Source organism: Crinia signifera, chromosome 5, assembly GCF_055691185.1.
Source record: "Crinia signifera chromosome 5, ASM5569118v1, whole genome shotgun sequence".
NCBI lineage: Eukaryota > Metazoa > Chordata > Amphibia > Anura > Myobatrachidae > Crinia > Crinia signifera.
The window spans coordinates 30,613,980-30,641,901 of NC_139221.1; the positions used below are offsets into that span (position 1 = coordinate 30,613,980).

Genomic DNA, 27,922 nt, shown 5'->3' on the forward strand with positions numbered 1-27,922 from the left:
GGGTCAACAGTGTTAAGACTGAAATGCACTAGGTCGCCATAGACAAAATATCAACAGATGAAAAAAGTCGACATGAGTTTTTCAAATTTTTTGTGTCAATGACGACCTAGTGCAAGTCAACATTTTCATGTTTTATTCCATTTCATTTTCATCCATCTTCGCCCTTCGGAGACGGAGAGATTGCCACTCTTTGCGCTGCATCGTCTGATGTTCGCTCCCACCAGGAAACAAAACAAGGAAAAGGGAGGGGGTCGAATGTCCTGCAAGGGAGGCTTCCGTCAGAGTCGCTTATATACTGTAGAATCCCTATCTCAAACCTTTCCCTTCCTCTACTACAGCAGCAGTTCACTGATCTCACTCATACAGTACACAGTACTCAATGCTTGAGGGTTTAGCCCCCGCCAGGCCGATTGTCCTTCTGTCAGCCTGGGCACTTAGCGATGCAGAAGTAACAAATAATACGTTCACAGGAAAGCCGAACATGCCAGCCAATGATTAAATGGATGTGCGAGACGGCAAGGCTTCATTAAATTCCACCCGCAATTCTATCAGAACATGTGGAAACATTCGCACCTAACGAACGGAAAGAAAACACATAATACGCGTTGTCCTCGGCTGCCGAACGGTTAACGTCCAAGAGCTTTATTGCAACAAATCCTTTAATTCAGCACTTACAGTAATTCTGCAGAGCTGCACAAGTTTTGAAGAAGTACATGATTCTTGGCATACACAAGGAGAATCCCTAGAGTGGGTATAGATGCCAAGACTACAGTTACCGCGCTTCCATAACAAGCTAAACCTTCCTTTCGTCCAAATATTTTGACTAATACAAGACTGGATCTGCACACAAACATGACACAGGCAGCAGGCAACGCAACGATCGACAGCTCCCAACTGCAAATAGCATCAGTGTCAGCAAGACGGCTAAAGATGATGCTACTGCGCCACAATATTCTTATTCCGCCTCCAACATGCATTCAAGGCACATTTATACCTACAGTACAAAGCATTTACAGAAATGTACATGAACGGTGACGGCAGAATGTTGGGTTAATGCACATTTTTGTATTTTTTTACTTGGAGTAACAAAGAGTTATTTAACAGAATATACGTGGCAGCGTGCGAACGCATGGGTGCGCTCACACCTCCATTTGCATACGAGCACGCGGCTGAAAAGTAATTTGATGGTCGCCAACCATTGCATGATTTTTTTTTAGGCATTCACAAATAAAATCCGGTCTAGACTGACTTTTATTTGACTCGTAAACGGCCGAAGATGGGGCGGCAGCTTACGTCATGTGACATCAGAAGCCCGCCTCGTGAAGGCTTCGACCCACCTACAAATGTATATTCCACGATATGCATGCGCAGTGCCACCCCATCGGACCCCGCAGCCCCATTAAGTTAAATTAGGCCCAAAGTTCTTATAATATCAGCTAAATACTGTATTCCTCATTGTTTTGCCTAATTATCACGAAAAGCATGGAAGAAAAAAACACAGTAGGGATCCAGCAGTTGCCGTTACTCCGCCACAGTTCAAATTGAACTAGGGGAGCAGCACCAACTGCCACCCCAATCGCTGCCAAACATCGCTGCCCGGGACTCACTGGTGGTTGGTGTGGCTCGGCTATTAGAATTTTAGAATGTGCTGCGGAGCCACCTCTGCAACTGCCGCTGAACCCTACTGTTTTTTTTTTCTTTCCTCTCAAACACTTGCCTTCATTGGGTAAACTGCACCAGAAAAATAAGAGGAAGTTGCTAATTGGACGCTCTTGTTCAGTGCAAATGTTGCATTACCATAAGCATGAATTCCCTCCCAGCCATGGGAGTAAATTTGCCCATAGAAGGCCAGACTCAGACACTTGGGCCGAGAGGTCATTTATGTCGGTATTGGCACATTTGTTCACAGCTAAATTTGTCAAATGGTCGACAGTCATTAGGTCGACACCATAAGGGTGGCATGCATTTAGGTCGACATGAGTCTAGGTCGACATGCAGGAAGGTCTAAATGAGTCTAGGTCGATATGGGTTAGGTTGACAGGGTCATTAGGTCGACATGGGTTAGGTCGACAGACAAAAGGTCGACATTAAAAAAATTGCCCCGAATGTCGACACAGTGTGGACACTGAAAAGTAGCACCATGTCCTCTCGCTTCGGGCACGGTGTCAACCTAGACTCATGTTGACCTTCCTGCATGTCGACCTAGACTCATGTTGACCTTCCTGCATGTCGACCTAAATGCATGTCGACCAACTGATCCACACCCGTATGAGGACTTCACAAGCTGTTAGAGGGCTGTATCACTGGCATTTTTTACATTACAATTAACAAGATAACATTTGCTCAATGTTCTAGGGAAAAATGATTGAAAACTACCAGACTACCTGTTATACATGTTCTGGCATTAATCATCTCAGAATGATGACAACGAATCAAAAGAATAAAGAAATGTCCGTCTTCTTCTTTATAATGCATAATTATATTAAAATAATCATTAGTCATCTAATAAACAAGCCCTGGAGATTGAATCTAGCGATCAGCCTGTGGCTAGGCACTTTTTAGAGGCCCATCATACTATGCCTATGTTACGCTACATGACCATTGACCATATACTGTACCTGCCTCTACACGCAGAGGAAATCGGTCACTATACAACTGCTTCGTTGTGAGGCGCAGTGGATACAGCGTTTAAAGACCTTGTCTCCCAGAGCTCTGAGCGAGAATAGGGGACTGCACTGTTTTCTCTAGACAGTTAGGGGGGTATTCAATGTGCCGCCACTATTCCCGACGGGGGAAATAGCGGCAGCTCCCTATTCAATGCTGTCTTTAGCAACAGCATTGATGCGGGATCACGGCAGAATGGGCCCGACTTTAGAAGCTGACGGGCCCGTTCTGCCGATAACGGCTGTGGATTGTCGCGATCCCGGCTGCAGAGCGACAATCCACAGCCGTTTTTGCAGCCACGCCCCCCTTTGCGCCGATCGGCGAGCGGGACATTGAATTCTGTCTGTCGCTCAGCTGTCGATCAAAACACAAAGGGGCCAGGATCACGGCTGTCGGAAGGGATCCGACACCTCCCTTACTGGGATCCATACCCCCCTTACTGTATGGCTCTCAGAGTTGGTCAACTACTTTGCTAAGTGTCAATCTTACAAATTGAAATGCTAATGTTGCTTTTGCAAAAAAAAAAAAATCTGGATTATAATGCTTTATGATTATTAGACTTTATTGCTATTTTACGTTATGATTAGTTCACCTTTTTTTCCATGTTATCTAATTATTATTATTTTTTTATTTATTATTTTTTTTTTTCATATATATTCTTTCTGCTGTATTGTATTTTTGATGTACTATGGGTTTGTTTTGTAGCGGCTTATATGTACTAGTAGCTCAGGTTGTCTGCGCTTCTGGTCTGGAAGACAGTTTTTGTTGAGTGGGACTGAGCGTGGACACATGCGTGCTGACGCGCTATTGAGGCGCTGATGACATGTTAACGCTGCCGGGTGGCGACGGAATATGTTTGACACATAGTGGTATGTATAAATGTGGGTATCATTTGTAACTGTACTTTTGTGTCCTGAGGAAGAACCAATAAATAGGTTTGAAACGTTGACTATATTACTGCCTTACAGTATTTATTACAGTGAGTGCCGCCAACTGGTTGATTGCATACTCCCTGCTGGGATTTGGATGGCACACCATTTTCTTCTTAGAATATATTAAAATAAAATTTAAATATAAAGTAATGAAAAAGTAAAGGAGATCCATTCAGGGCCAGGAAAGCCCAAATGGGGCGTGGCCTCACATCGCGACCCCCTGAAATTCATCACCATGGCAGGGACGGATTATAATCTGGGCACAGGGGGGCAGTACCCCTGGGCCCCCCCTCTATCTGGGGGTCCCCTGTGGTTGGCATGTATTTTTTTTTGCCAATGTGACAATGATTAATGGTGCTGAGCATCAGGAGTCAAGGCACACTGTCTGCACAAGTGTGCAGTGCATTACTGGGAGTAACACTTTGCACAAGTGGTCAGAGGCTGAGCGGCTTGTGCTAAGCTCTGCTTGGTGGAGCTCATCATATGCTTATCAGGCCCATGAAGGATAGCAGCAGCAGCTGCCTTGTCATGGGAGGGCTTTTAATCAGAGGCAGCGCTGAGCCTGTCAGGGCTCCTACAGAGTAATGGAGTAAGGTACAGAGGGACAAACAGAGGCTTTTCATGTGGTAATATATATATATATATATATATATATATATATATATATATATATATATAGAATTTTTGAAAGGAGGGCACTTGTGCCTTGGAGTGAGCACAACCGGGATGAACTATTAAATGGAGTGCGGATTCCTATGCATATATATATATATATATATATATATATATATATATATATATATATATATAAAAAACAGTTGTGCAGGTGGCGCTAGTATTTTAAAACTCAAATGAGTCCAGCTGTAGATGCCTTTCTGAAAAGAGGCACACAGTTTCACCAAAGTCCACAGGTATAGACCGCAGCTCCCTCAATGGACAAAAATCCAAACATCCAGGGTCAGGAAGTATGAGATCTAGAAAATACAAAGAATAGAAGGGCGCTCCCTAACTCCCGGCTTCCAAGTCCGGCCAGCTCAACCCAGCGCCTGATTATTCCTGTGGATCGGATGTCAGTGGAGCGGCGGTTGGAGCAGTTTGCCGTGGTATTTGTTTTATATCGTGTGGTAACCAGCCCACAGTGTCTTTTATATCGGTACGAGTACCTGCTTTTATCTGTCTTGAAGGAGTGTTCTGTCTCCGAATTAAATATATCGTTTACATGCTCCATGGAGCGCCCCTCTATTCTTTGTATTATATATATATATATATATATATATATATATATGTTTATATTAATCCCCTTCCTCCTGCAGTTGACCATTGACCAAGTGTATACTACTTTTACTCTGTGTTTTGACAGTGTAATATTCTCCCATGCAATTTGCGGCCAGTAAGTAGGAGGGCCCCCCTTTCTAAAGGGCCCCAGGGCCCCCGAAGGCTTAATCCGGCTCTGACCATGGGACATGACCAGAATTCCCAGAGAGGCTGGGTTGCCCCAAGAGGCTTATCTAGCTACACTAACTCTCACCTATTAATAAAAAAAAAAAAATCTTTAAAACCATTTAAATAACTAAATAAAATAAATTAAAACAAATTATCTTATACATATCAAATCCAATAACTTGTAGGATGAACTATATTATCGCACACGTACGGGTAGGCAGTTGTGCTTTCTGCATTTCCAACTATGCGCTCCCTATATTTATGATCTGCTAAAGCAGCAATTTGGAAGCCTGCGTTGGATCCGCACAAGGTGTTGCAAATGTCACATCCTGTGTGTCAATGTAATGTCTTTTTGCCATTCTGGATGTAGATTTCCATTTTCCACAGCGCATTTATCACTGTTTGGAAAAATATGCAGAGTGAGGGGCCCTGAGAAATCTCCAACCAAACAGATAACTGTTACTTACTTGAAGGACTTTCATTAAAGTGTATCTGTCTCCATCAGCTGCAGAAATCTCCGCAGTACACTCAAGATAAATGAGGTGGCAAAAAGGAGAAAAAATTGACTAGAAGTAATGTTTCAAGGTGGAAGGTACAGTTTTTCTTTATTGCTCCGTCGCCCATTTAATATGAAACAATTCTCGCCGCGCATTAGAAGAAATATGATCTAAAAACTATATAAAGGTAAACAGTTCAGCATAAAAAATGCCAAGTAAGCACCGAAACAAGACCTTGGACGAAGCTGATAAAAACAGTCCAATTAAACAAAGCATACTGGCGTGCTTTTGTTCACAGCTTTGTCATAACGTGTATATATAGAAAACGGTCCCCAGATGCCCGGCTGACACATTCATAATCAGATCTGACAGATCTATGGTGTGTTTATGTAGATTCCGCGTAAAGCCATAAATCTTTGCAAGAAAAATAACCCCTATTAATCTGGGCTCCGCTCTATTTTAAACTAGCCAAGCTGACATTTTTTCTTTGTGGACCAATATCCATTTCCCCTTAGATTTCCATTCCCTCACTCACGCCGTCGTGGATCACAGTGTCCTCCAAATAAATCACGTTGACGCCGTACGGAGTGGAGCGTTTTATAAGGGATAGGAGAGTGACAGGAGAGGTGCCAGGTACATCGTTTTGTTACCTATGATTGGGCTGGGGTATATCAATAATGGCTTTGTCCATTTGCGGTGTCACGTCGCAGTGTATCACTGAAGGGAATAGGTTAATCCGCAAGGGCCTCATTCAGCATTAACCGCCAACTCTAAAAGGCCTAATTATTACATTAGTGATATTTATTGCTGTCTAGTACTGCATTCACATCACAATGATGGGTCAGACCTTGAGCTTGATCCCAGGTCCTGCCTACCGGTGAAACATCGGGAAAAATCAGCTAACTGTTGGACGGCAGGAACACATACGATACACCGATGTATCGTACGCGATGCCATTGACTGCCATAGAATCCGAGAAATCCTTGTTGCAGTCATGGCGATCCCCACATCCGATCCAATGAGCATTGGACTGCATCGGATCCAGAGATAAAACACATACCATATAGCACTTTATACATGATTTAGTGTCCTGATGGGTTGAAATCATGTGAAAAGGGCCATGTCGTATAAGTGCAGGGGTACCTTAAGTCGCAATGTGATGCAACACTACAGCTTAACGAGACTGCACGGATTCATTTGATTTGTATATCGGTGCATAGTTGAGTTTAAACAAACGTCAGCTTTCTAATATGAACATACACATGGTAATGTCATAATCCGTTCCCGGCATAAGACGTGGTCAGACGGTAACAGCAATCATGAGGATGGCAAACGTTCACCTTACACTGGCGATACACTGTCATTAGAACAGGTTCTCAAGGCGACTGTTAAGGTATCTACATTGTACTGCGGCTTGTCACAGCAGTGTATGGCCAGCTGATCCCCCTTGAGCCGCCCGCAGGCGGTCCTTTAACAAATACGACCCTGTTCCTCGCTGCCGGGAAGGGGTCCAAGTCGGAGGTCGAACATCCATTTTGAACACTTTTCACCCGATTTCTCAGCCCAATCAGTCGGAATCGGGTGAAAAGTGGCCAAATCAGACTAGTGTTAGAAGTAACGGATCAACTATTTTATTCATTTTTAGGGGCAGTATTTTCCCATCGATGCGATGCTGGAAATGATCATTTACGGTTACAGAATGACTGTTTAATGTGATATTAGTCTTAGCTGGCCTGTGATTAAAGCTACAGTGCAGCACGTAATGTGTTTGCGGGGTCCTCCAGCGCTAGAAGGGCTCATTACATGAAAATATACAGACGCCGACATTCTCCCTTTCTGAATGTTTATTTATTTACTTCTCATTGCGCTCACAGTAAAAAATGCTGCCCAATGACATTTAAAATGTCTTGAAGCAAAGTGCTGAGGAAATGAAGCGAAAATAATGTTTCACCCTTTGTAGTTTAAGAAATAATATTCGTTATTAGTAACCAGAAGAACTTGGTACATTTCTCAGAGAGGCAATTCCCGGGCCATTGAAATGTCTCACCACCAACTGAGCCCTCGCGCAGTCATCTGACGCCGGTGACAATGCACAGACCGCTGCTGCAGAAAGGAGCTTAAATACTTTTCCGCCTTCAATTCATATCAATGCATTGTCCTGTAGTCGTCCTTCTGCAACATTTGCCGAGGTGCAATACTGTATCCTACTGTCTCTGTGCAAACACCAGACAGGCAAATGAAGTGCAGTCTAAAGGAGGCCATTGTTTTATACAATATGACCCTTTGCTACACGATTTTGACACATTGAGCCAATATATCATGTGAAAACTGCTACATGGTACGTCATTTACTTATGAATCCAATTCGATGCTGGGTCCCGTGAGCATTGAATCGGATCTGGAGAATGTCGCCGCTGCACCTAGGATACATCGTATGCCTCGTCGGTGAATGGAAACGCATGTAATACATTGTATGCAAAATGACCGCATACATTGTGACGCATGCAATACCTCAGCCTGGTGTATGGGAGCTTTAAGGTGGCAATACAGAGAGGTGAAGGCTTGTGTGCAGCCTCTGTCCAGGTCCCATCCTCTCTAGCTGGCAGCATGGTGTAAAGCAGGGCTGGCAAACCTGTAGCTCTCCAGCTGTTACAAAACTACATATCCCAGCATGCCTTGCCATAGTTTTAGCATTCCCTAATAGCAAAACTGTGGCAAGGCATGCTGGGACTTGTAGTTTCACAAACAGCTGGAGAGCCACAGGTTGGCCAGGCATGATGTAGAGTCTGAGCACTACATTTAGATGTAGTTGTTCTTCCCACAGAACAACATAACAGTAATATCAGTGCCGGCGGCTGTGCGCGCTCCAACGGAGCAACACTTGAATTGCTTGGTCCGGTGTCATCTAGTGGCCGCCGGCGAGCAAAACACTTGAATTCCCCCCAAAGAGGGAAGGAGCGGCATTAACTTTTTATTATATAGGATATGGGCAGAAGGTAACTTGAGCAAATTGATGCCCACTGCGATCGCATCATTTGCATACGGCATTGCATGATTGCAGAAACCTTGCCAACATCGGGTCACATGAAGAGTTTCTGTATACTGCGCTGATCTCCCAGGCACCTCCAGTATGACCCCCAAAAGCTCAGACTCTAACGAGCATGCTCAGATCTCAGGAGACATTGTGCTGCCGCCATGTTTCCGGAGATTTCTCTACTGCGCATGTGCAAAATGCCGGTGCCGAGGAAGTCGCATCTGATGTCACAGACCCTGGACACATCACTCTTTCAAAACAGGGCCGGCACACCCAATTTTGAATAACTGTGTAAGTGGCTGCCACCCATCCACGCAAATGCCTGGGGGCTGTAAGTGACACCTTTAAGATCCGTTGATCTGCGCAGACCAACAAACATTGTATTTGTACGTAAACTATATGGTTTGCGCACCAATATAAATAAACGCCAATACCAGTGAGAAATACTACAGACAACATGTCGGGAGGAGATGGGAGAGAACCACCAGGAACCAATAAAGGTGAAGCTTACTGTCAGATGATTACTGTTTGGAGCGGTATAGGTCATAAGGTCGACCGTGTCTAGGTAAACAGTCAAAATGGCGACACATAAAAGGTCGACATGCTTTCGGTCGACATGTTGACAAAAACTGTAGACATTGGAAAGGTTGACATGGGAAAAGGTCGACATTTTTTCAAAAAGAAAATTGTGTCTATGTCAACATAGGTTGACACGGACATTGTATAAGTGTACCTCTGTACTCGCCATGCTTCGGGCACGGTGCCGGGCTGCGTTTGGAACACTATTATATTCTCCCTATATGCCCACTGACATGGTAAAGTATGAACAAGTTGGTTTAATAACAAAATCATGTCGACTTTTTCCCATGTCGACAGCCAGGTTTTTTAGTTTTTATTACTCTTGGAAATGACGCAGCTTTGCAGCAGTTTGTATCAATTTAGCTGAATCCAGAGGGAACAAATCCCAAAGACAGATTATGTCGTGACATGAGTGAAAGGCACAGAGGAAACCAAAATAACTTATAAAGCAATATATTTACCAAAAGGTATAAGGGGTGTATAATTGATGACCTCTTAATTTAGGGTAAAAAACCTCCCTTTTACTATTGTGGAAAAGATTAACCATAAACTCACAGCGATTCTTTAGGTGAAATCTGTAGGCGCTGTACCCCACTACCCTGCGTTATTATCGCCGGCATAAATATTGTGCTCAGACATCTCTGAGATTTTTGTCCTTCATCACCTACCAAGAAGGAAGGAATAAATATCTTCAACTTGATCAATTTATTACCCTATTACAGTGCACCTGTTTGGAGTCCTGGAGTTTGTAATTAAGTTGATTGTTTATTGGCATATGTCTAAAATCAAACGTTTTGTGCAATGTCGTGTGAAGAAATCATTGAACTCTGGACGACAATATTTTTATTGGACCCCGGTAATCCGCTATTACCAACACTGCTGGTTCTAGATTCTGCTATCTGCACTACTGCAAAAACATCTGCATTATCCCCAGGGCCGGATTAAGCCTTTTCTGGCGCCCGGGGCACTTTACTAGACAGGGGGGCCCCGTCCCACTTGTCATTACTGGCCGCAAACTGCATGGGAGAATATTACACTGTCAAAACACAGAGTAAAGGCAGTATAAACTTGGTCAATGGGTAACTGCAGGGGGGGGGGGGTTAATTCATATATATGTAGAAAAAAATACCACATGAAAAGCCTGTGTTTGTCCCTCTGTACATTACTCTGTAGGAGTCCTGATTAAAAATCCTCCCATGACAAGGCCGCCGCTGCTGCTGTCTTCCATGGGCGTGAGAAGCATATGATGAGCTCCACCAAGCAGAGCTCAGTCCATGCCTCTCAGCCTCTGACCTCTTGTGCAAAGTCTTATGGGACTTAGTCAACTCCCAGTAATGCACTGCACACTTGTGCAGTCAGTGTGCCTTGGCTCCCGATACTCCGCACCATTAATCATTGTCACATTGGCAGATAGGTGAAGCTGCAGCACTACCGCACTCCATGCACATAACCTTTAGCTGAAAAAAAAAATACATGCCAACCACAGGGGGCCCTAGATAGAGGGGGGGGGGGCAGGAGCACTGACCCCCTGTGCCCCCCCCCCCCTTTTAATCTGGCCCTGATAATCCCTCTGAGTGCTGTGAGAGATGTGCAAAATATCTGCTAAAACTGCCAGGGTCGTAGTCAAGGAATATGAACCACTTTAGTTATTGCCGGAAAATAATCCGAAGTCAGTTCATTGAAGTTTGGTTAAATATTGCCTCCAAAAAAACAAACAGTCGCTTTTAGCAGATATTTTGCACGTCTCACAGCAATGTTGGCACTTAAAGGGTTAACTGAAAATGTGTCATGATGTATCATTAACACAATAGAGAATAGTTATATAATGATTAATAACTGCAAAAGTGGCATTGTACCATATCAAATACGAGGGCACAAACACCCCACACATATTTCTTGCAGCTTTAACCCTTTCAGATCCAACGTCTAGTCAGGCTCAACAGCCCTAGTGCTAGTAGCAGATCCGGTGATAAGCCACTTTAAACTAAGAACATTAACATCGTTCAACATTCAGTGTAGGCCATTTTTGAATAATAAAAAAAAAAGACAATTAATTTAAACCACAGTTTGAATTGCAAAAAAAAAATTGGACTGCAAAGAGTTAAAAATAAAGGTTACTGTATTAAAAGGTGGAGATACAAGTCTGCTGGCGAGGGTGTGGCCAGTCTGGAAGTTTCTATATATATTTTGGTCCTGCCTCAATATTTCCTACTTTTGAGACGGGGCCTGATTCAGAGTTGATAGCTGATCTGTGAATCCGCTGATTGAGCGATTATCGAATGACTGGGCATTGTTACAGACCCCAGCGTAATCTCAAAGCCTCCGGAGCTTGACTGACAGGAAGCCGGCATTTGGGAGTGTCCGAAAAAAATGCAGGCGTGCCCAAACGTTTTAAAAGAGGTTCTGTGGTGTCAGCACCGGCCTTGGTCAGCCTGTCTCCGTCACAGATGACCGGTTGGGTCAGTCTTACGCACATTTGCACATAATGGAATATCGTTTGATGGTTTGGGGATTGCGTATAGATTACGGGTGGATAGCGATGTGCGATATTTTTACAATTAATTTGCAAACTAGGTGGCAGCTATCTACTCGTAGTCACCCACAAGATTAGCAATCAGGTCTGAATCGTGCCTAAAGTTAGACATGTCCTCTCCTCGATCCTCCCATGTCTGGTTCAGTAAAACCCATGGATTTTCCTCCTCTGCTTCTCTCCCCTAGATACAGATCCCCCTCTGCTATGCTAACCCCCCACATTTTTGCAGCGGACCACGTCTTGATTGCCAAATTCTAGAAACAGGCCAAGTCATTCAATGTTTCAGTGTTGTGGTCTTACTGTATATCTGCTACACTAAAACAGATCTCACCTCCCATTTATATGATAGAGATTCAGGCCACCAGTTTATACATGTAACCAGCTTCCCTCTAGATCAGGGGTTCTCTAACTCGGTCCTCAGGACCCCACACAGTTCACGTTTTTCAGGTCACCCGGCAGGTGCACTCATCACTAATTGACACATTTTAAAAGACCCACAGGTGGCGCTAATTCTTTCACTACTGATTCTGTGAGGGGACCTGCAGAACATGCACTGTGTGGGGTCCTGAGGACAGAGTTTGAGAACCTGTGCTCTAGAGAGCAGGTCTGGGTTTTTTAGCAAGCAGGTTACAAGCATAGTCAAGTGTCCCAAATATCAGGCCTACATGGGACAGACACCTCCAGCAACGTTATCTGCAAACTGAAGTGTTATACCAAGGCAGAGGACGCCATCAAAACCTATCAGTACATTGCCGACTTGGCCCATTCTGCTGGAGAACTCCCAAATTTGGAGTTATCCTGTCACCCAGAGAAGTGTGTAATCATCCCGCCATCGTCCGGTGAGATGAGCAAAGGAGATGACATGATGTGCAATGTTAATAGTATTTCCTATCACCGTACTCCTCCCCCTTTACCGCCTCCTTACCTGCTCAGCCGGAGAGCAGGGCAGGGAAGTAGGTAAGTACGTTTCACCTTTATCAACTAGAAGAACCAAATAAAATGATAATCTGTAGATAAGGGAGCAGCACTGGTAAAAGCCCGTTAAGGAAATTCCTGAATAAAATCATCTCTTATTCATCACGGCTAACAATAGTTTTCCAGCATTAGTTCCATCCATTGTAAAAGGAAGGCGTCCCTTCCCCCCACTCCACCTAAATGAGCCAGTGACGGGATCAGAGATGTGCACACGTGTACAAAGGGGCAGGCTCTGGAAGTGACAGTAGGCCTTAGGTGACGGAAGATTAGTGCAGTACAATGAGAGTGTTCCTGACTCTGCAAAACTGTTACACATATTAAATGACCGGCACATTACTTATTAATGTCATTCATAAGATCTTCAGAAGTCCTGGCTGGCTATGAGAAATTCCCACCTTGTCATCCACTGCCTGACTAAGCTCTGTACGTCCACCCAGATCCCCTATAGACAGGAATCTCTAAGGAGCAGGGTTCATCACCGCTGTGTGCTCTACAGAATTACATAATATCAGCACTGCAATTATGTAAATATATATATATTCAATGGACCCGGAACTCTGGGCTCTTCCTGCTGGGAAACCCCGTACAAGCCAAAGCGAATGAAGGTGGCACTCAGAGGGTGATAAAGCGGTGAACCAGTGAAATGGTTTAAGTCATTGCAACGTTTCGGGGATGTGACCTTCTTTGTGTACTGTATGTCCTGAAGAAGGAGAGAACATATCGGAAAGGTTGCAATAAACTTACACCATGTATGTAGTTCATCAGCCTCTGAATGCCACCTTCTTTTGTTTTGTCACATATATATCATCTATATATACGTGAATCTCCAAAACACTGCCATCTGCTGGCAGAGAGTGAAACTACATCTCTTTCTCACACACGCACAAACACAGAAGGCAGCAGACAAGCTTCCGAAGCTTTTGCTTTGAGCGGGCTTACTAGTGTATATGTCCCTGCAAACCTGACATAGGCACACGCCCTGTTGGAAATGTTGGGCTGTAAGTAGGGTGGCCAATCCCAGGATCAGTGGGATCCCTTGATTAGAGGCCAAAATCAGCGGGATCTGAATGCAGACTGCCGGGCCATGGCCGGAGACTCGGACTGACTGCACGGAACACAGCCGCAGACGCTGCCCGGCTGCCACAGTGCACAGCCTCTGACGCACGCTCCGCTTGTTACCCATACTGGGGGAGTCTATTACAGCATTAGAGACCAAGCACTACTCCAAAGATCGGAGGGGAGCAGGGTCTCTGTAATGCTGTCAGAGACCCACCCCCGTAATGATGTCAGAGACACCCCCCCCCCTTCCCCTGCATTAACAGCGATAAATATTTTAAGCGCTGTTAAAGTGCTGGCTCGTTAACGCAATATTAATGCGCTAACGTGCCCAGCACTAATTTAAACCTTAATAAAGACTACTTAAAATGAGCACTATGGAATGATCCCGCAATTACATCAGTGTTTTATTTAAGTCTGTACAGATCCCTCTCCACTGAAAAAAAGAACAGACCGTTGCACCTCTGCGAACAGAACAGACCGTTGCACCTCTGCGCCACTGACCCACAGAGAAAAAAGAAAGTTCTCTCTAGCAACAGAACATTTGTCATTTGTGGCTCGAATAAAAGTTTTTGTTCATCTGCAAAGCATTCTGGGGATTCCCCAGTGCGCTAATCCTGCTGACCGCAGTCACCGTATGCAAATTTCCACTGGTCTCCTTTGCCGTCTTGGAGGGGGATACGGCCGCTAGGTCGACAGTGCTTAGATGGCTATGGTAGACAGCAATAGGTCACTTTTTTCTTTCGCCGACTTGTGACGACGGGCAGCATTTCATAACCTACCATCCATTAGGGCATGGAGGGAGAATATAATAGCGTGCTGGGCGCAGCGAATCCCCGTGCCCGAAGCTGGGAGATGCGGTACACTGACACAGTGTCAATGTCAACAATCCTGACAAAAAATGAGAAAAACTCGAGTTGACCTTTTGACTGTTGACCTTACCATTATCGACTTAGTGATTGTGTCAACCCTCCAACCATGTTGACCAATTTCATGTGTCGACCTTTATTGGTCGATCTAATGTGTATGTCAACCTTCATTGTGTCGACGCTATGACCCATACACCTTGGAGGGACTAGTAGAGGGGAGCAGCACCTGAATCTCATCCATATAAAGTGACAACCCCATGTTTTCCATGTACAGTATGGGGCTTATTCTGGTTCTCTCGCACATGAAAATTCTCTCTCTAATGGACAAATCCATGTGCACTGCAGGTGGGGCAGATGTGACATGTGCATAGAGAGTTAGATTTGAGTGGGGTGTGTTACTTTAAACCGATATCTGTATTGCAGTGTAAAAATAAAGCAGCCAGTATTTACCCTGCACAGAAACAAAACAGCGCACCCAAATCTACATCTCCATGCACATGTTACATCTGCCCCACCTGCCGTGCAGCAGGGTTTTGTCGATTAGAGAGAGAATTTGCATTTGCAAGTGAACCAGAATCAGGCCGTATGTGTAAAGCAGGTCTTTTCCCTAGTCCGCACAGAATACAAATGGTGCTGTGGCAGCTGACGTCAATGAATTGTCTGTGTGACTCCCCTAACCGGAGAGAAAAATCCGCCTCGTGCATTCTGCCTCTGGAGGAAATAAAAATCAAATCTTGTATTCTTGACAGTGCAGTAATATTGTGTCACAGCAAAAAGGACCTTACAGGATTCCTGATCACACACACACACACAACATTGCTGTAATTGTATTGTATGAAGCACACTATCGATTGTGGGACCTGCATGAACCTCTATCATCTCATTTGCAAAGGACAAGTGTGGTAGAAAGCTACAGATGGAGACATTTATCCTATATTTCAGGAATGGATGTTTTGCAGTATGTGGTTAATAGCGACACTGGCTATAAGGCCAGCGAGATAATGGACAGGAGCTGGCGATCTAGGTTCAGCCAGACTGATCTATTATCCTCTCTGCAGTGAGAAGAGCGGCTCTGCAGTACTGCAGCAGTCACATCTATGCCCACGCTCTGGAGCTGAGTGGGCGGCTGAGCTGAGTGGGAGGAGGTAGCAGGGCTCTGGGAGAAATACATCAATATAAAGTGAGATTTTTAGTGTATCACAAAAGCTGCATTCCGGGGACGGCATTGCTTTACCGTGATCAATGACTGGAGTTACCCTATATCTATATATACATAGCTCATTTTTAATTGAAGCATTCCGTTATACAGGCAGCCCCCCCCCCCCCCCCCCCAAGCTGGTATAGCTTCTGCAGGGCCCTCACAGCAATTGTCTTAGTTTATGTGATATTGTCACCCATGTGCTTCCCTTATTGTACGCTGCCACTATATGATGGATTGTAAATAATAATCCAAACATGATTATGTGGTGATTTGTAACAGTCTTTCTATACAAGTCCAATCTGCTGGCACCCAGTGATCGCTGTGACAGGGCACCCCGTGAGTGCTGCGACAGGGCACCCAGTGAGCGCTGCGGCAGGGCACCCAGTGAGCGCTGCAACAGGGCAGCCAGTGAGTGCTGCGACGGGGCAACCCGTGAGTGCTGCGACGGGGCAACCCGTGAGTGCTGCGACGGGGCAACCCGTGAGTGCTGCGACGGGGCAACCCGTGAGTGCTGCGACAGGGCAACCCGTGAGTGCTGCGACAGGGCAACCCGTGAGTGCTGCGACAGGGCAACCCGTGAGTGCTGCGACAGGGCATCCAGTGAGCGCTATTATAAGTGATGTAATAAATGTCACATACTTCTGCCCATCACCTTGGTGACTACTACATTATTACACAACTAAATCCTATTCACCTGTGGAGAATGGCAGAATATTATTCCCAGTAATCACTGTGTGCACTGCAGTCTATAAATCTATCGAAATCGGTTATTTGCTCTTGTTGCCAAAACATAAAAAGGAACAAGAAGAGATTTGCAAAAAGCAGCCACATCAGAATGTCAGCCGCCATCAGGCACCATGACGTAACCAGCTCACTGTGGGGATCAGGGCAAAAACAATATTCCAATTTGTTGTGTAGGGTTAATAAAGAGAATGGTTTATGGAGGGGGATTCTTTGAGGTGCAACTGATCGTCCTAATCCTGTACTCATACCGTATCCCAACTTCTCCCATCTGGTAATCGGAAAAGGGGGGGGGGGGGGGGCATGGCCATTTAACAATGGGATGTGCCTCTCCAAACACCCATATCCTTGTACTGCCATATGCAGCTTCTGTGCAGAGTGTCACTGAACGGGGTGCAGCACCCAACCTTCCTGGCATCACAGCACTGGTCCACTGGAACCTTTGGAAGGACCTACTGGATCATGCTATCCTTCCTAGATGGGATTCTTCTTAAACAATTCAAGTGTGATGGAGTATTTCCTTCCCCTCTTCCACGGTAAAAGATGCTGCCTGAGGCCAAGATCTATATTTAACCTGAGTCAAAGCTTCGTTAGGTAGCTGTAACCACTAAATCCAAGAAACTACTAAAGGTTTGCATGTGATAAAATGCCTTTGGAAAGTTGCGTGCCCTTTAAGTAAAGCCGTTGGATGCGTTTACCAGTAACGGGCCGGCAGACTTAATTAAATGGCAGCAAGGATGGAGTTAATAGCACGGGCTAAGTAACCTTGAAATAGCATTCCTTCCTGCAGTCTGTCCTCAGTGGCCTAGGGAGTGGAACAGGTCAGTAGTGCACTCCACCGTGGAGATCAGTTTTTTAATTGTTATTTTTATCCCTGTTAAAGGTCCCTGCAAATGAGGAGAACTGCTGCTGCCTCTGTATACAGCCACCATGTAAGCAAATATGAAAGCAGAATAAGCAGGCTATGACATTTTACTTCTCCCTCCGGAGTCCGGATATTAATTCTGAAAGAAGTGACCCATAGACAAATGATCACACATTTATCCGCTATGTCAACCCAAACAGCGGGAAGTAACGCATGGTGCCAACAGAAGAACAGAAGAGTGTTTTACTAACAATGGGCCCGATTCAGACCGGCGTATACTCGCAGCCTAGTGAACGGGCCAGCGCCGACATGCAGAACGCCCCGACATGCAGAACGCCCCGCCCCCACTTGCCGCCAGCCTCCCCTCGCTAGCATAAATGAGTAAGTGTCCGAGAACATTTGGCCCCCATTGTATAGAGGTTCAAAATGTGCAGTGAAAGGCAGCAGCCAATCGGAAATCAGCTTTCATCTGCACAGAGCAAGTAACTATGAAAGCAAGTGTTTGATTAGTTGCAATTAATTAGTTGCAGTTTTCTATATAAATGCAATGTTTGGTAATGACAACTTATCTTTTATAGTCCTCCACTAAAATAACCCTGGCAATGGATATACTATAAATGTGGGGTAGTGTTCATTTTAGCAACCTGTATCTTTCAAAACCCGTGCATTTCCTCTTCCCTGCCTGGGGTGTTGGTCTCTACTGTGGCGTTTTCTAGCACAGTGTGGTCTGTATTTCAGCACTGAGTTGCAGACCAGACCCACAGCAGCGCGCGACACCCCAGGTACCCTGGTTGGGTATTGTTATACCTTCATATCCGGTCACTATCTGTTGTGGCTGGGTTTTCTCCCCTTCTCTCCCTGTACCACTGACCCCTCCACAACTTACCCCCCTTAGAACCATCTCCCTTTGATGGGGGAATGCGGGTAAAGATATATAAGCAATCTCCCCGACTCTTGCCCTGTCTCTCTTTCCGTTCTCTCTAAAGCCATTAACCCCTTCCAAGGCCGTTCTGCCTATCCCACACTCATTTGTCTGGAAAGACAGGTCTGTGTTCATCTCTATTATAATTTATTATATTCGGAATCATCCATTGTAGTTAGCTAACTGTAACTGCTTGTAACAAACTAGAGGACATTACAGGTTCACTGGTCAATAACCTGATTCAAATGTACATCTCGTATTACAAATTAGCAGGCAAATATTACATTTGCTTAATGGGGTATAGCACTTTAGCAGCCGGGTCCATTGTGGAAGGAAGAGATTATTAGAACTCGGAGGGAATCAGCACAAAAATAAACATGACTGGCCTTATAAATCATTTATCTCTGCCCTGTGACTAGCTTAGCGATAATGATCGGTTAATGACTAGAGATGTTCCTTACTCTAGAATTTAATGTTCAGCCATCGCCCCCTACCAAAATTGGACAGCCAAAAACGAGGGCGCAAGGCACACAGTGATATAGCCTAGGTAGCCACGGCTGTTGTTTTAAATGGATTAATTTGATGCAGGAAAATGGCAGCCTCTCTTGTGCAGAAATAACCAAACCCCTTTTAAAAAAAGGGGGGGGTGGTTCCGTCAATAGGAAAATTAAAATAAATGACTTTTATAATAGCCCTAAACATGATTTAATCTCAGTTCAGGAACTTTAGGTTATTCTGCTCTGAAAAAGCCTGCCTCCCCCACACACACATTTGAGTAGTCGATGCATTTCAATTGGCTCCTTGCTCAAACTGAAAAAAGCATTACCTATGCAAATGAATGGGAAAAGCTCAGCCAATCATGAGCAACGGCCAGTTGTGATTGGTTGAGCAGGTGCAGCTGATGGTAAGGGAATGAAATTCCACATGTTCAAGAAACCAATGGATGCCAAGGCTTGCTAGAACTTGTTGCGGAACTACATGTCCCGGCATGCCATGCCACAGATTTTATATAATGGATTGCTAAAACTGTGGCAGGGCATGCTGGGATGTGTAGTTCCACAGCAGCTGGAAGGCCATGAGTTTGACACCACTATTCTAAAGTGTCTAGACAGACGGTCAATAGGTCAACACCAAAAGCTTGACACAGACAAAATGTTGGCATGTAATAGGTCAATAATGTAAAAGGTCAACCTGGCATTAGTCAACACGTGAAAAGGTTGGCATGAAATTTTCACAGTTTTTTGGGAATATTCATAATTTACCGACTACATGACTACCATTGGGAGCGGTAAAGTGTGCCGAGTCAAGCTCACACGCTACACTAATTGGGGGTCCATGTCGACAGGTATTGACATAGGCAAAAATGTTAAACCTCATTTCGACTGTTTCAAGTGTCAACCTTTTCCATGTCAACATTTTGCTTGTGATGGAGAAAAGGTTTGTTCACCTAGATGAACAGTACAGGCGCTTATGGGATGGGGTGCAGAGCTAGCTGCTCACACCTCGGGGGGGAGGGTCAGTCCCCTATTAGAAAATCAAGAAGAAACAGGAAAAGAGGGTGGTGGAGCGCTAAACCTAATAATAACACACTTTGATCAATTGGGTAATTACATTAAAATAAACATGAATTTAATATATGACGTATATATTCACAATAATACAAAATTAGTAAAAATATGCACATAAAATAAAATAGCTACGGACAATGAAGGTTTGAATATTACCACTTGTTCCTAGTAATGATCCCTTTTTAATGATATGGCCAGATCTCACATTTTGTAATCCAAGTGACTGGTATTGTGGGTGTCCATATACCTGCAGAAGTCCCAAGTTGAAATTCCTGAGGATGTTTATCAGGTAACCTGTAAATACAGGTGGTGTCTCCACGTTTTGAGCAGGTGGTGGTGTCCCTTGATGGTAGAGTCCAGTATTGGAAACAAATGTGTTTTTTTGTGGGGTCCAGAGAATGTCCGGTAGGGATCTGGTTCAAGTGGATAGAGGATAAGGTGTCCAATGTCCAGTAGCAAGCCGCAACTGACGCGTTTCGTTGTTATCTAACAACTTTTTCAAAGGTCTGTCACTCTCATTAGATAACAACGAAACGCGTCAGTTGTTGCTTGCTACTGGACATTGGACACCTTATCCTCTATCCACTTGAACCAGATCCCTACCGGACATTCTCTGGACCCCACAAAAAAACACATTTGTTTCCAATACTGGACTCTACCATCAAGGGACACCACCACCTGCTCAAAACTTGGAGACACCACCTGTATTTACAGGTTACCTGATAAACATCCTCAGGAATTACAACTTTGGACTTCTGCAGGTATATGGACACCCACAATACCAGTCACTTGGATTACAAAATGGGAGATCTGGCCATATCATTATAAAGGGATCATTACTAGGAACAAGTGGTAATATTCAAACCTTCATTGTCCGTAGCTATTTTATTTTTGTGCATACTTTTACTAATTTTATATTATTGTGAATATATACGTCATATATTAAATTCATGTTTATTTTAATGTAATTACCCAATTGATCAAAGTGTGTTATTATTAGGTTTAGCCCTCCACCACCCTCTTTTCCTATTTCATTTTCCTTGTGATGCTCTTTTGATTATGTTTGCATGTCCTAGCGAACATGTAGGCGCCACCCGCCACCTGGTGTTAAAGTGAGGGGGGAACAGGGTGGAACTGAGGAGTAGATTTAACAAGCTCGGTGAAGTGATAAAGTGTCTGGTTTTTATCACTGGCCAATCAGCTCCTACCTGTGAAGTTACAGGCTTGGTTTGAAAAATGACAGGTAGGAGCGGATTGGCCGGGGATAAAAATTAAACACTTTATCACTTTGCCGAGCTTAATAAATCTACCCCCCGAATTCCACCACCTCTAATGGTGAGGTGGAATATTTTTACCTCCACATTGGCCCTGCACAGTAATACTCCCAGAAAACCATTCTAGTTTGCAGTGGGATGCCAAAAACCCTACCACTGGCCCTGTCTCTGCCTAATGGGGGGAGGGGAGGGGGTGTTATTAGGTGGCATAGAGAAAAGAGTTCCCCCACCTCTGCATGACCACTTTAAACCCTGCCCGCTTCCCCGCTGAACACACACCCCCCCCCCTACGCCCCCAAGCAAGCGGCCAAAGGGGAGAGAAATTATTTTTTTTCCCGTCCATGGAGTTCCAAAGCCAATGATCATTGTAGCAGCCAAACCGTAAATACTCCTGTTACGACTAATAAACGGCCATTGATGCCTTTGGTTTTGAAGTAACATAGTAGATTAACTCCTAGGTGCAAAAGTCCTTTTTCTTTGGGAGAGGGGGTGCTTCTACTGATAACCCTGAAAAACTATCACAGTGCAGAAACCTGGTTAAACTACTATTAACTATTTAATTAAAAGTTTAAAAATCATACTCGAAAGGTACACAATCGTAATCGTTGCGGTCTGCTGATGTACACCGCTTCATACTTATATTTCAATGTCCACTTTTAAGAAATCCAATTTAATACGCACATTCATTTCTTCTGATAAGGATAGTTACACAGTATGTCCATGCTTACAGCATACGGCACCACGTGAGTTCCCAATATATGGCATTGTGCCAGAGAATACTCACTGTAACCTGACATTAATACATATTACACAAATAACTCCAGCTAGACATCTTGAACCTGGTTCTGTTGATAATCTCTTACATTTATTACAATTACTGTACTTGTACACCGATACTGTACAATCAATCTCTAATGGTGTAAAGCAGGGGTGGCCATACCGGGTGTGGTATGACGCTTAAACAGTCGGGATTCTGATGGTCGATGCAAAGCTGGTCATACCAGTCCTTGAGATCTAGCAACGAGTGCAGGATGACTGCGCGACAGGGGTGATCCTGATGGTCAGTATCCCAACGTCGGAACTCCGACTGACTGTGCTCCAACAGGGGGAATCCCGACTGACAGGGGCTATTCTCCCTTGTGGGGGTCCATGACCCCCATAGAGCCAACGAACCAGCAGCATGGCCAGCTTCTTTGTGCTCGCCCCCCCCTTGTCGGAGCACCGGCAGTTGAGATTCCAGCATCGGGATGCTGACCGTCGGGATCCCCCTGTCAGACCTCCATACCACCCATAGCAACAGTACAGGCTTTTCAGGCCACCTGCCTGTATTTTACTCTAAATTGTAGCCCAGGGACTTATACAAAATAAGTGGGTCCCCAGCAACACGCTCTGCTGAAGTCCTCTCCCTCACCCCAGTGCCGCTGCAGCTGGGGTGAGGGAAAGAACTTCAGCCACGACCGGCGCAGGGGACACCAGCTGCTGCTGCAGTTCTCTCCCCAACGCGGGGAAACCTGCAGCATTGCCGTAGAGAGTGACAAACACGGCGGTGCCGGTGCCAGGGAGATCTGCAGTGGCGGCTGGGGAGAGGGAGAACTTTTTTTCCCAGTGTTTTAAAAAGAATGCATATTACAGCCATTCAACACATTTTAAATCACTCAAATTTTTTTATTATGGCCTCTAATATACTTATTTTGCCATTTTTGGGGGTACAGATTGATCTCCTCATTTTCACCTGCACTTTTGGCTGGTTAACACATCCCAGATCACCCGGTTTCACCATTTTCAAATAGGAAAGGTCGAAAAACGGGAGTGCGCATAAGCGTCTTTTTCTGGCAATAAGTGCGTTATATTTACCCGCGATCAAATATCGCAGTATCGCTGCTAATAGGATATCCCCCCTAAGCCCCTTCAAGTACTGTCCAAAAGTTACAAAATATACTGTAGTATAAAACCCAGCCTGAAGTAAATATGTATTTCAAGGTCTTTTCTAATATGAAATTTATACTGAACACCTTCCAGTGTAAAATGTAACACAATTACGATTATTGCTTTGGTTTATTGCAGTGGTCTGTTGAGTGTCCCTCTTCTGTTTCTCTCTATTGCCGTCTGTACAGAACAGAAATTGGTTAATAATGCACTCTAGCCGCTGAAACACAATCTATCCAGAACTGTAATATCTGCAGCGCCTTACAGATTAACGTTAATGACGGTGATGTTCTCCCTAGCAGTGGCCTCTGCTGTGGGGACAGAGAGGTATTGGCACATCAGATACACACTCCACAATAACTTGGGTACCCAACACTGAATATCAGTATGCTACAAATACAATTTAACCCTTTGAGATGACTCTGAGAGATGATCAAAATATCCGCTAAAAATGCCAGCGTCTCTCTCACATTTGTTATATAAATTCAAATAAAAAAATGTTGCGTTAAAAAAAAAAAAGATGATATTTCCTATATAAAGGTAAACATTAAAGCTCATTGCGATGAATAAGAATGTTGGCTTGGTAATTTTCACACATATTTTGACAAATCCACGTGGAACTCAAAGGGTTAAGACAAAGGAATAACAATAGATTTTAGCGCAAATACAGGTACCTGCAACAAGCTTTAACGTCAGCGTTTTATAAACAACAACAATTGCAGGCAGTTGTTATATTAATACCGAGTTTTACTATTAATGAGAAGATTATTATAAAGGAGTTATCCTAGGATAAAAAAAAAAACATTAAGCTGAAATGTAAACACATAAAAAAAAAGTTCAAGTTAAAAGTTAATCATCGTTTTCACAACCATGATACAGTATAAATAATACAGGTGGAGCACAGATCTTTTGGGAAAACACTGATGTGGCACACCAGGGTTGCCTACTAGACCATTTGCATATAACCCCACCACGGTACCACAGAGACAATGGAGCTGGTGGCTCACTACTTGAACCAGTGCTTCCCCACTAGTCTTCATTCTAGCACCCGCTACCTTTGAAAACCCATGCAGTTCCTCTTCCCTGCCTGGGGTGTCGCTGTCATCTGTAGTGCTTTTAGCACAGTGTGGTCTGTATATCAGCACTGATATGCAAACCAGACCTGTGCTAGAAACACCACAGCAGACAGCGACACCCCAGGCAGGGAAGAGGAACTGCATAGGTTTTCAAAGATAGTGGGTGCTAGAATGAACAATATTCCCCACAACTTGAACATCTCTGGATTGCCCCATTTTCCATCTGTCTTCTGGGGGAAAAAAAACATTATTTCTCAACACAACATCATACAAATGATTTAAGATCCTGACAATACTCAGAGGTATACAGGCAATATTGTGGCTTTGATACCCAGCTATCAATATCATTGTCAAGAAAAGACAATCAGTGCAGAATTACCCCTATGTCAGTAGACCTTTCTGATCTTTTGAACTCAGTAAATCCTGCCGCTAGCTAGTACTGCCGCCAATCTATACGCTGGTCTCAGTCCATGTACATTACACATTTGCATCGTGAATATGATAAAAATCCAACATTGAACTTCTCGGAAAACATTAGATACAGACACATACTGTAAAACAACATTTTAAAGACTTTGGAACACAGCGGTTTAGGGTTAGACAGGAATACTCAGGAAGTGTGGACAAAGTGATGAACAAACGGGATCTATGGGAATCCCATGCATGATAAGAGTCTTACCTTTTTCACTCACACTTTCACTTTCAATCTCAACATCGTCGCAACTTGTGTACTCCGGCGTAGAAGCCAACTCTTCTTCCGAGCTACTCAAAGATATTTGACGCGTTTTACCCCCTTTTTTTGTTTTATGAGGCTTGGGCGGTGGTGGTCTGACGGATTCAGACTGGTCTGAACTGAGCGAATCGTTCCTTAGCATAGTTTCCATTTTTTCCCTTTTGGTTTTCCGCACCGCAGAACTTGGATCCAGGTGGTGCTGCTTCCGTAAAGAATCTGTACGCCTCAAATCGGGCCTGTCATTAGGGATGGGACTCCTTCTAGGCGTTGGAGGGCTGTGATTTGAGTTCCTTTGCCGGTTAGGGCTTGGCCCCTGCACATCTCTAGTTCTTTCTATAGAATATGAGCGCTGGCTTTCCATGGCCGCTCTACGCTCGGAAGCAGACCTCTGCCTTGACGGCCGGTCTAGCCTCAACATGGACATACGAGACTCTTCTAACTCGGTATGAGCTAAAGATACGTCGCTATGTCTTCTTTCATGACGAGCCCTGGATACCTCTGCATGAATTCGCATCTGCTCCTCGTACGGTTGGGGTTTAACTGGATATCTAGCCAAATTAGGATCGCTTCTGTATCTTGCCTGATACTCCTCCTCTCTTCTCTGCCGCTCATACTCATCCCGGTCCTGAATGTCCTCCTCATCTACTGAATACTCGTTAGACCGCCGCCGACTTCTCCGGTAATCGGCATGCTCGGGATCATCGTAGAGCTGAGGCCCACGCGGCGATCGCCTTTCAGAGTAATCCGATGGTGATCTAGGCATTGCGCTGTCTGATGTAACATACTGCGAATGTTCTCCTATATCTTCCCTTGAATCGTACCTTCGATTCTGGTCTCTAGATATCGAGGGGCTTCTTTTCCTGTAACAAAGCATAAAAAAAAGTTAATCAATGGTAAATAAATCAAATAAATTATATATATATATATAAAAAATTATATACATGTATTCAATGTTCCCACTAAGTTTTGAGAGATGGAAATGAATGAATAATTAATATAATGAGAGCTTTACTCTGAAGGGCTGCATTGAAAATCTGCTGTTCGTTGCAACTCTGGACAATTTAATATACCACAATGAATTGGGCAGATAATGACTCATTAGCTGAAGCGGCAGTTGTAGCATCAATAGCTGGGAAACCGTTACCTGCGTATTTTGTGACGTGACTTTTATACTGAGGTCAATAGATGGCCAGCGACAATAATGCCGGTTACAATGCCCTCTAACTTCCAACAGTGATATATGATCTGTATAAATCGTCCTGTACAGCAGTTACCATCTACTGACGATAAATTGGTGTTTTTTTAAGCTATAATCGATTTAGAATTTTTCTGGGATCCCAAAACACACAGATTGTACAAATGACGTACCAAAAAAAATGAAAAATCATTCTGGAATAGAGGTACTCTAGAAAGCCTTTGGCTGGCCAGGTGTCAAGCTGGGAATGCTGAAAATTTAGTTCAACAGCACTTGAAGAGCTACAGTCTTGCAGGGCATTCTGGAAAGCACGCTACAGTCTGGCAGGGCATTCTGGAGAGCAGGCTACAGTATGGCTGGGCATTCTGGAGAACAGGCTACAGTATGGCTGGGCATTCTAAAGAGAGCAGGCTACAGTCTGTCAGGGCATTCTGGAGAGCAGGCTACAGTCTTGCAGGGCATTCTAGAGATCAGGCTACAGTCTGGCAGGGCATTCTGGAGAGCACGCTACAGACTGGCAGTGCATTCTGGAGAGCATGCTACAGTCTGGCAGGGCATTCTGGAGAGCACGTTACAGTCTGGCTGGGCATTCTGGAGAGCAGGCTACAGTCTGGCTGAGCATTCTTGAGAGCAGGCTACAATCTAGCAGGGCATTCTGGAGAGCAGGGTACAATCTGGCAGGGCATTCTGGAGAGCAGGGTACAATCTGGCAGGGCATTCTGGAGAGCAGGGTACAATCTGGCAGTGCATTCTGGAGAGCACGCTATAGTCTGGCAGGGCATTCTGGAGAGCACGTTACAGTCTGGCTGGGCATTCTGGAGAGCAGGCTACAGTCTGGCTGAGCATTCTTGAGAGCAGGGTACAATCTGGCTGAGCATTCTGGAGAGCAGGGTACAATCTGGCAGGGCATTCTGGAGAGCAGGGTACAATCTGGCAGGGCATTCTGGAGAGCAGGGTACAATCTGGCAGGGCATTCTGGAGAGCAGGGTACAATCTGGCAGGGCATTCTGGAGAGCACGCTACAGCCTGGCAGGGCATTCTGGAGCGCACACTACAATCTGGCTTTATACTCCACATCATAACCTCTTCAGGGCCGCCAACAGGGGGGTGCCGAGGGTACAGCTGTCCCGGGCATGGCCTCTGGAAGGGCACTGGCAGCTCATTTTGCCCATGGCACCAACCCCCCCACCTGCACACTGCCTCCCACTCGGCGGCTCCCCAGCCAGCCAGGCACGCACACCACCCATGGCAGCCCGCAGAGCGCCAAGTCCAGTACACAGAGGGGGAGCACCGATCAGCATCATCCGGGTGCTCCCCTCTATGTCCCAGGCTCAGCACTCTGCAAGGTGCGTTCTTGACCGAGGAGACTCCGAGTGGGACATAGGGGATGCAGGAGGGTGATGCCGCACTGCAGCCACCACCACTGGGTGAGCAATTGGGAGGGGGGGGGGGGGGGCAGACTGAAAATCAGTACCAGGCCCCAAACCTCTTTACTGATCATCACTAAAACGTCTGCCATCTTTATTACATCACGTTGATATGTATTATTGAGAGCTTGCATTATATAAAATAGTGGGAAATAGGCGAATTAGGTCGACACTGAACTTTAGACACATTCCCAGGAACCAAAAATTCCAGTGACAAATTTTTGAAAGAAAAGTTGGGACTATCCCTGAAAATTTAGGACAAACGTCTTCTAATGCACCTATTCAGCCACCTGCACATTTATATAATCATCTTTAATGGTGAGACTCTGCTCGATACAAGCTTATTGACTGAAATGTGCTGTAGCATGCAGTAATCCATCACCGCGCCGGAGTATTACAGGGAAGTGCAATAA

The 27,922-nt window shown here is 44.8% G+C and overlaps 1 protein-coding gene across 48 annotated transcripts in view; it reads right to left on the reverse strand.

Moving 5' to 3' along the window:
• RIMS2 (regulating synaptic membrane exocytosis 2) overlaps positions 1–27,922 on the reverse strand; it is a 558,076-nt gene that overhangs the window by 270,273 nt on the left and 259,881 nt on the right. For all 48 annotated transcript variants that reach the window (XM_083186888.1, XM_083186889.1, XM_083186886.1 and 45 more), the window contains one exon: positions 24,834–25,747. In XM_083186888.1, coding sequence (XP_083043014.1) covers positions 24,834–25,747 — 914 coding nt within the window. The remainder of the gene's footprint in view (positions 1–24,833; positions 25,748–27,922) is intronic.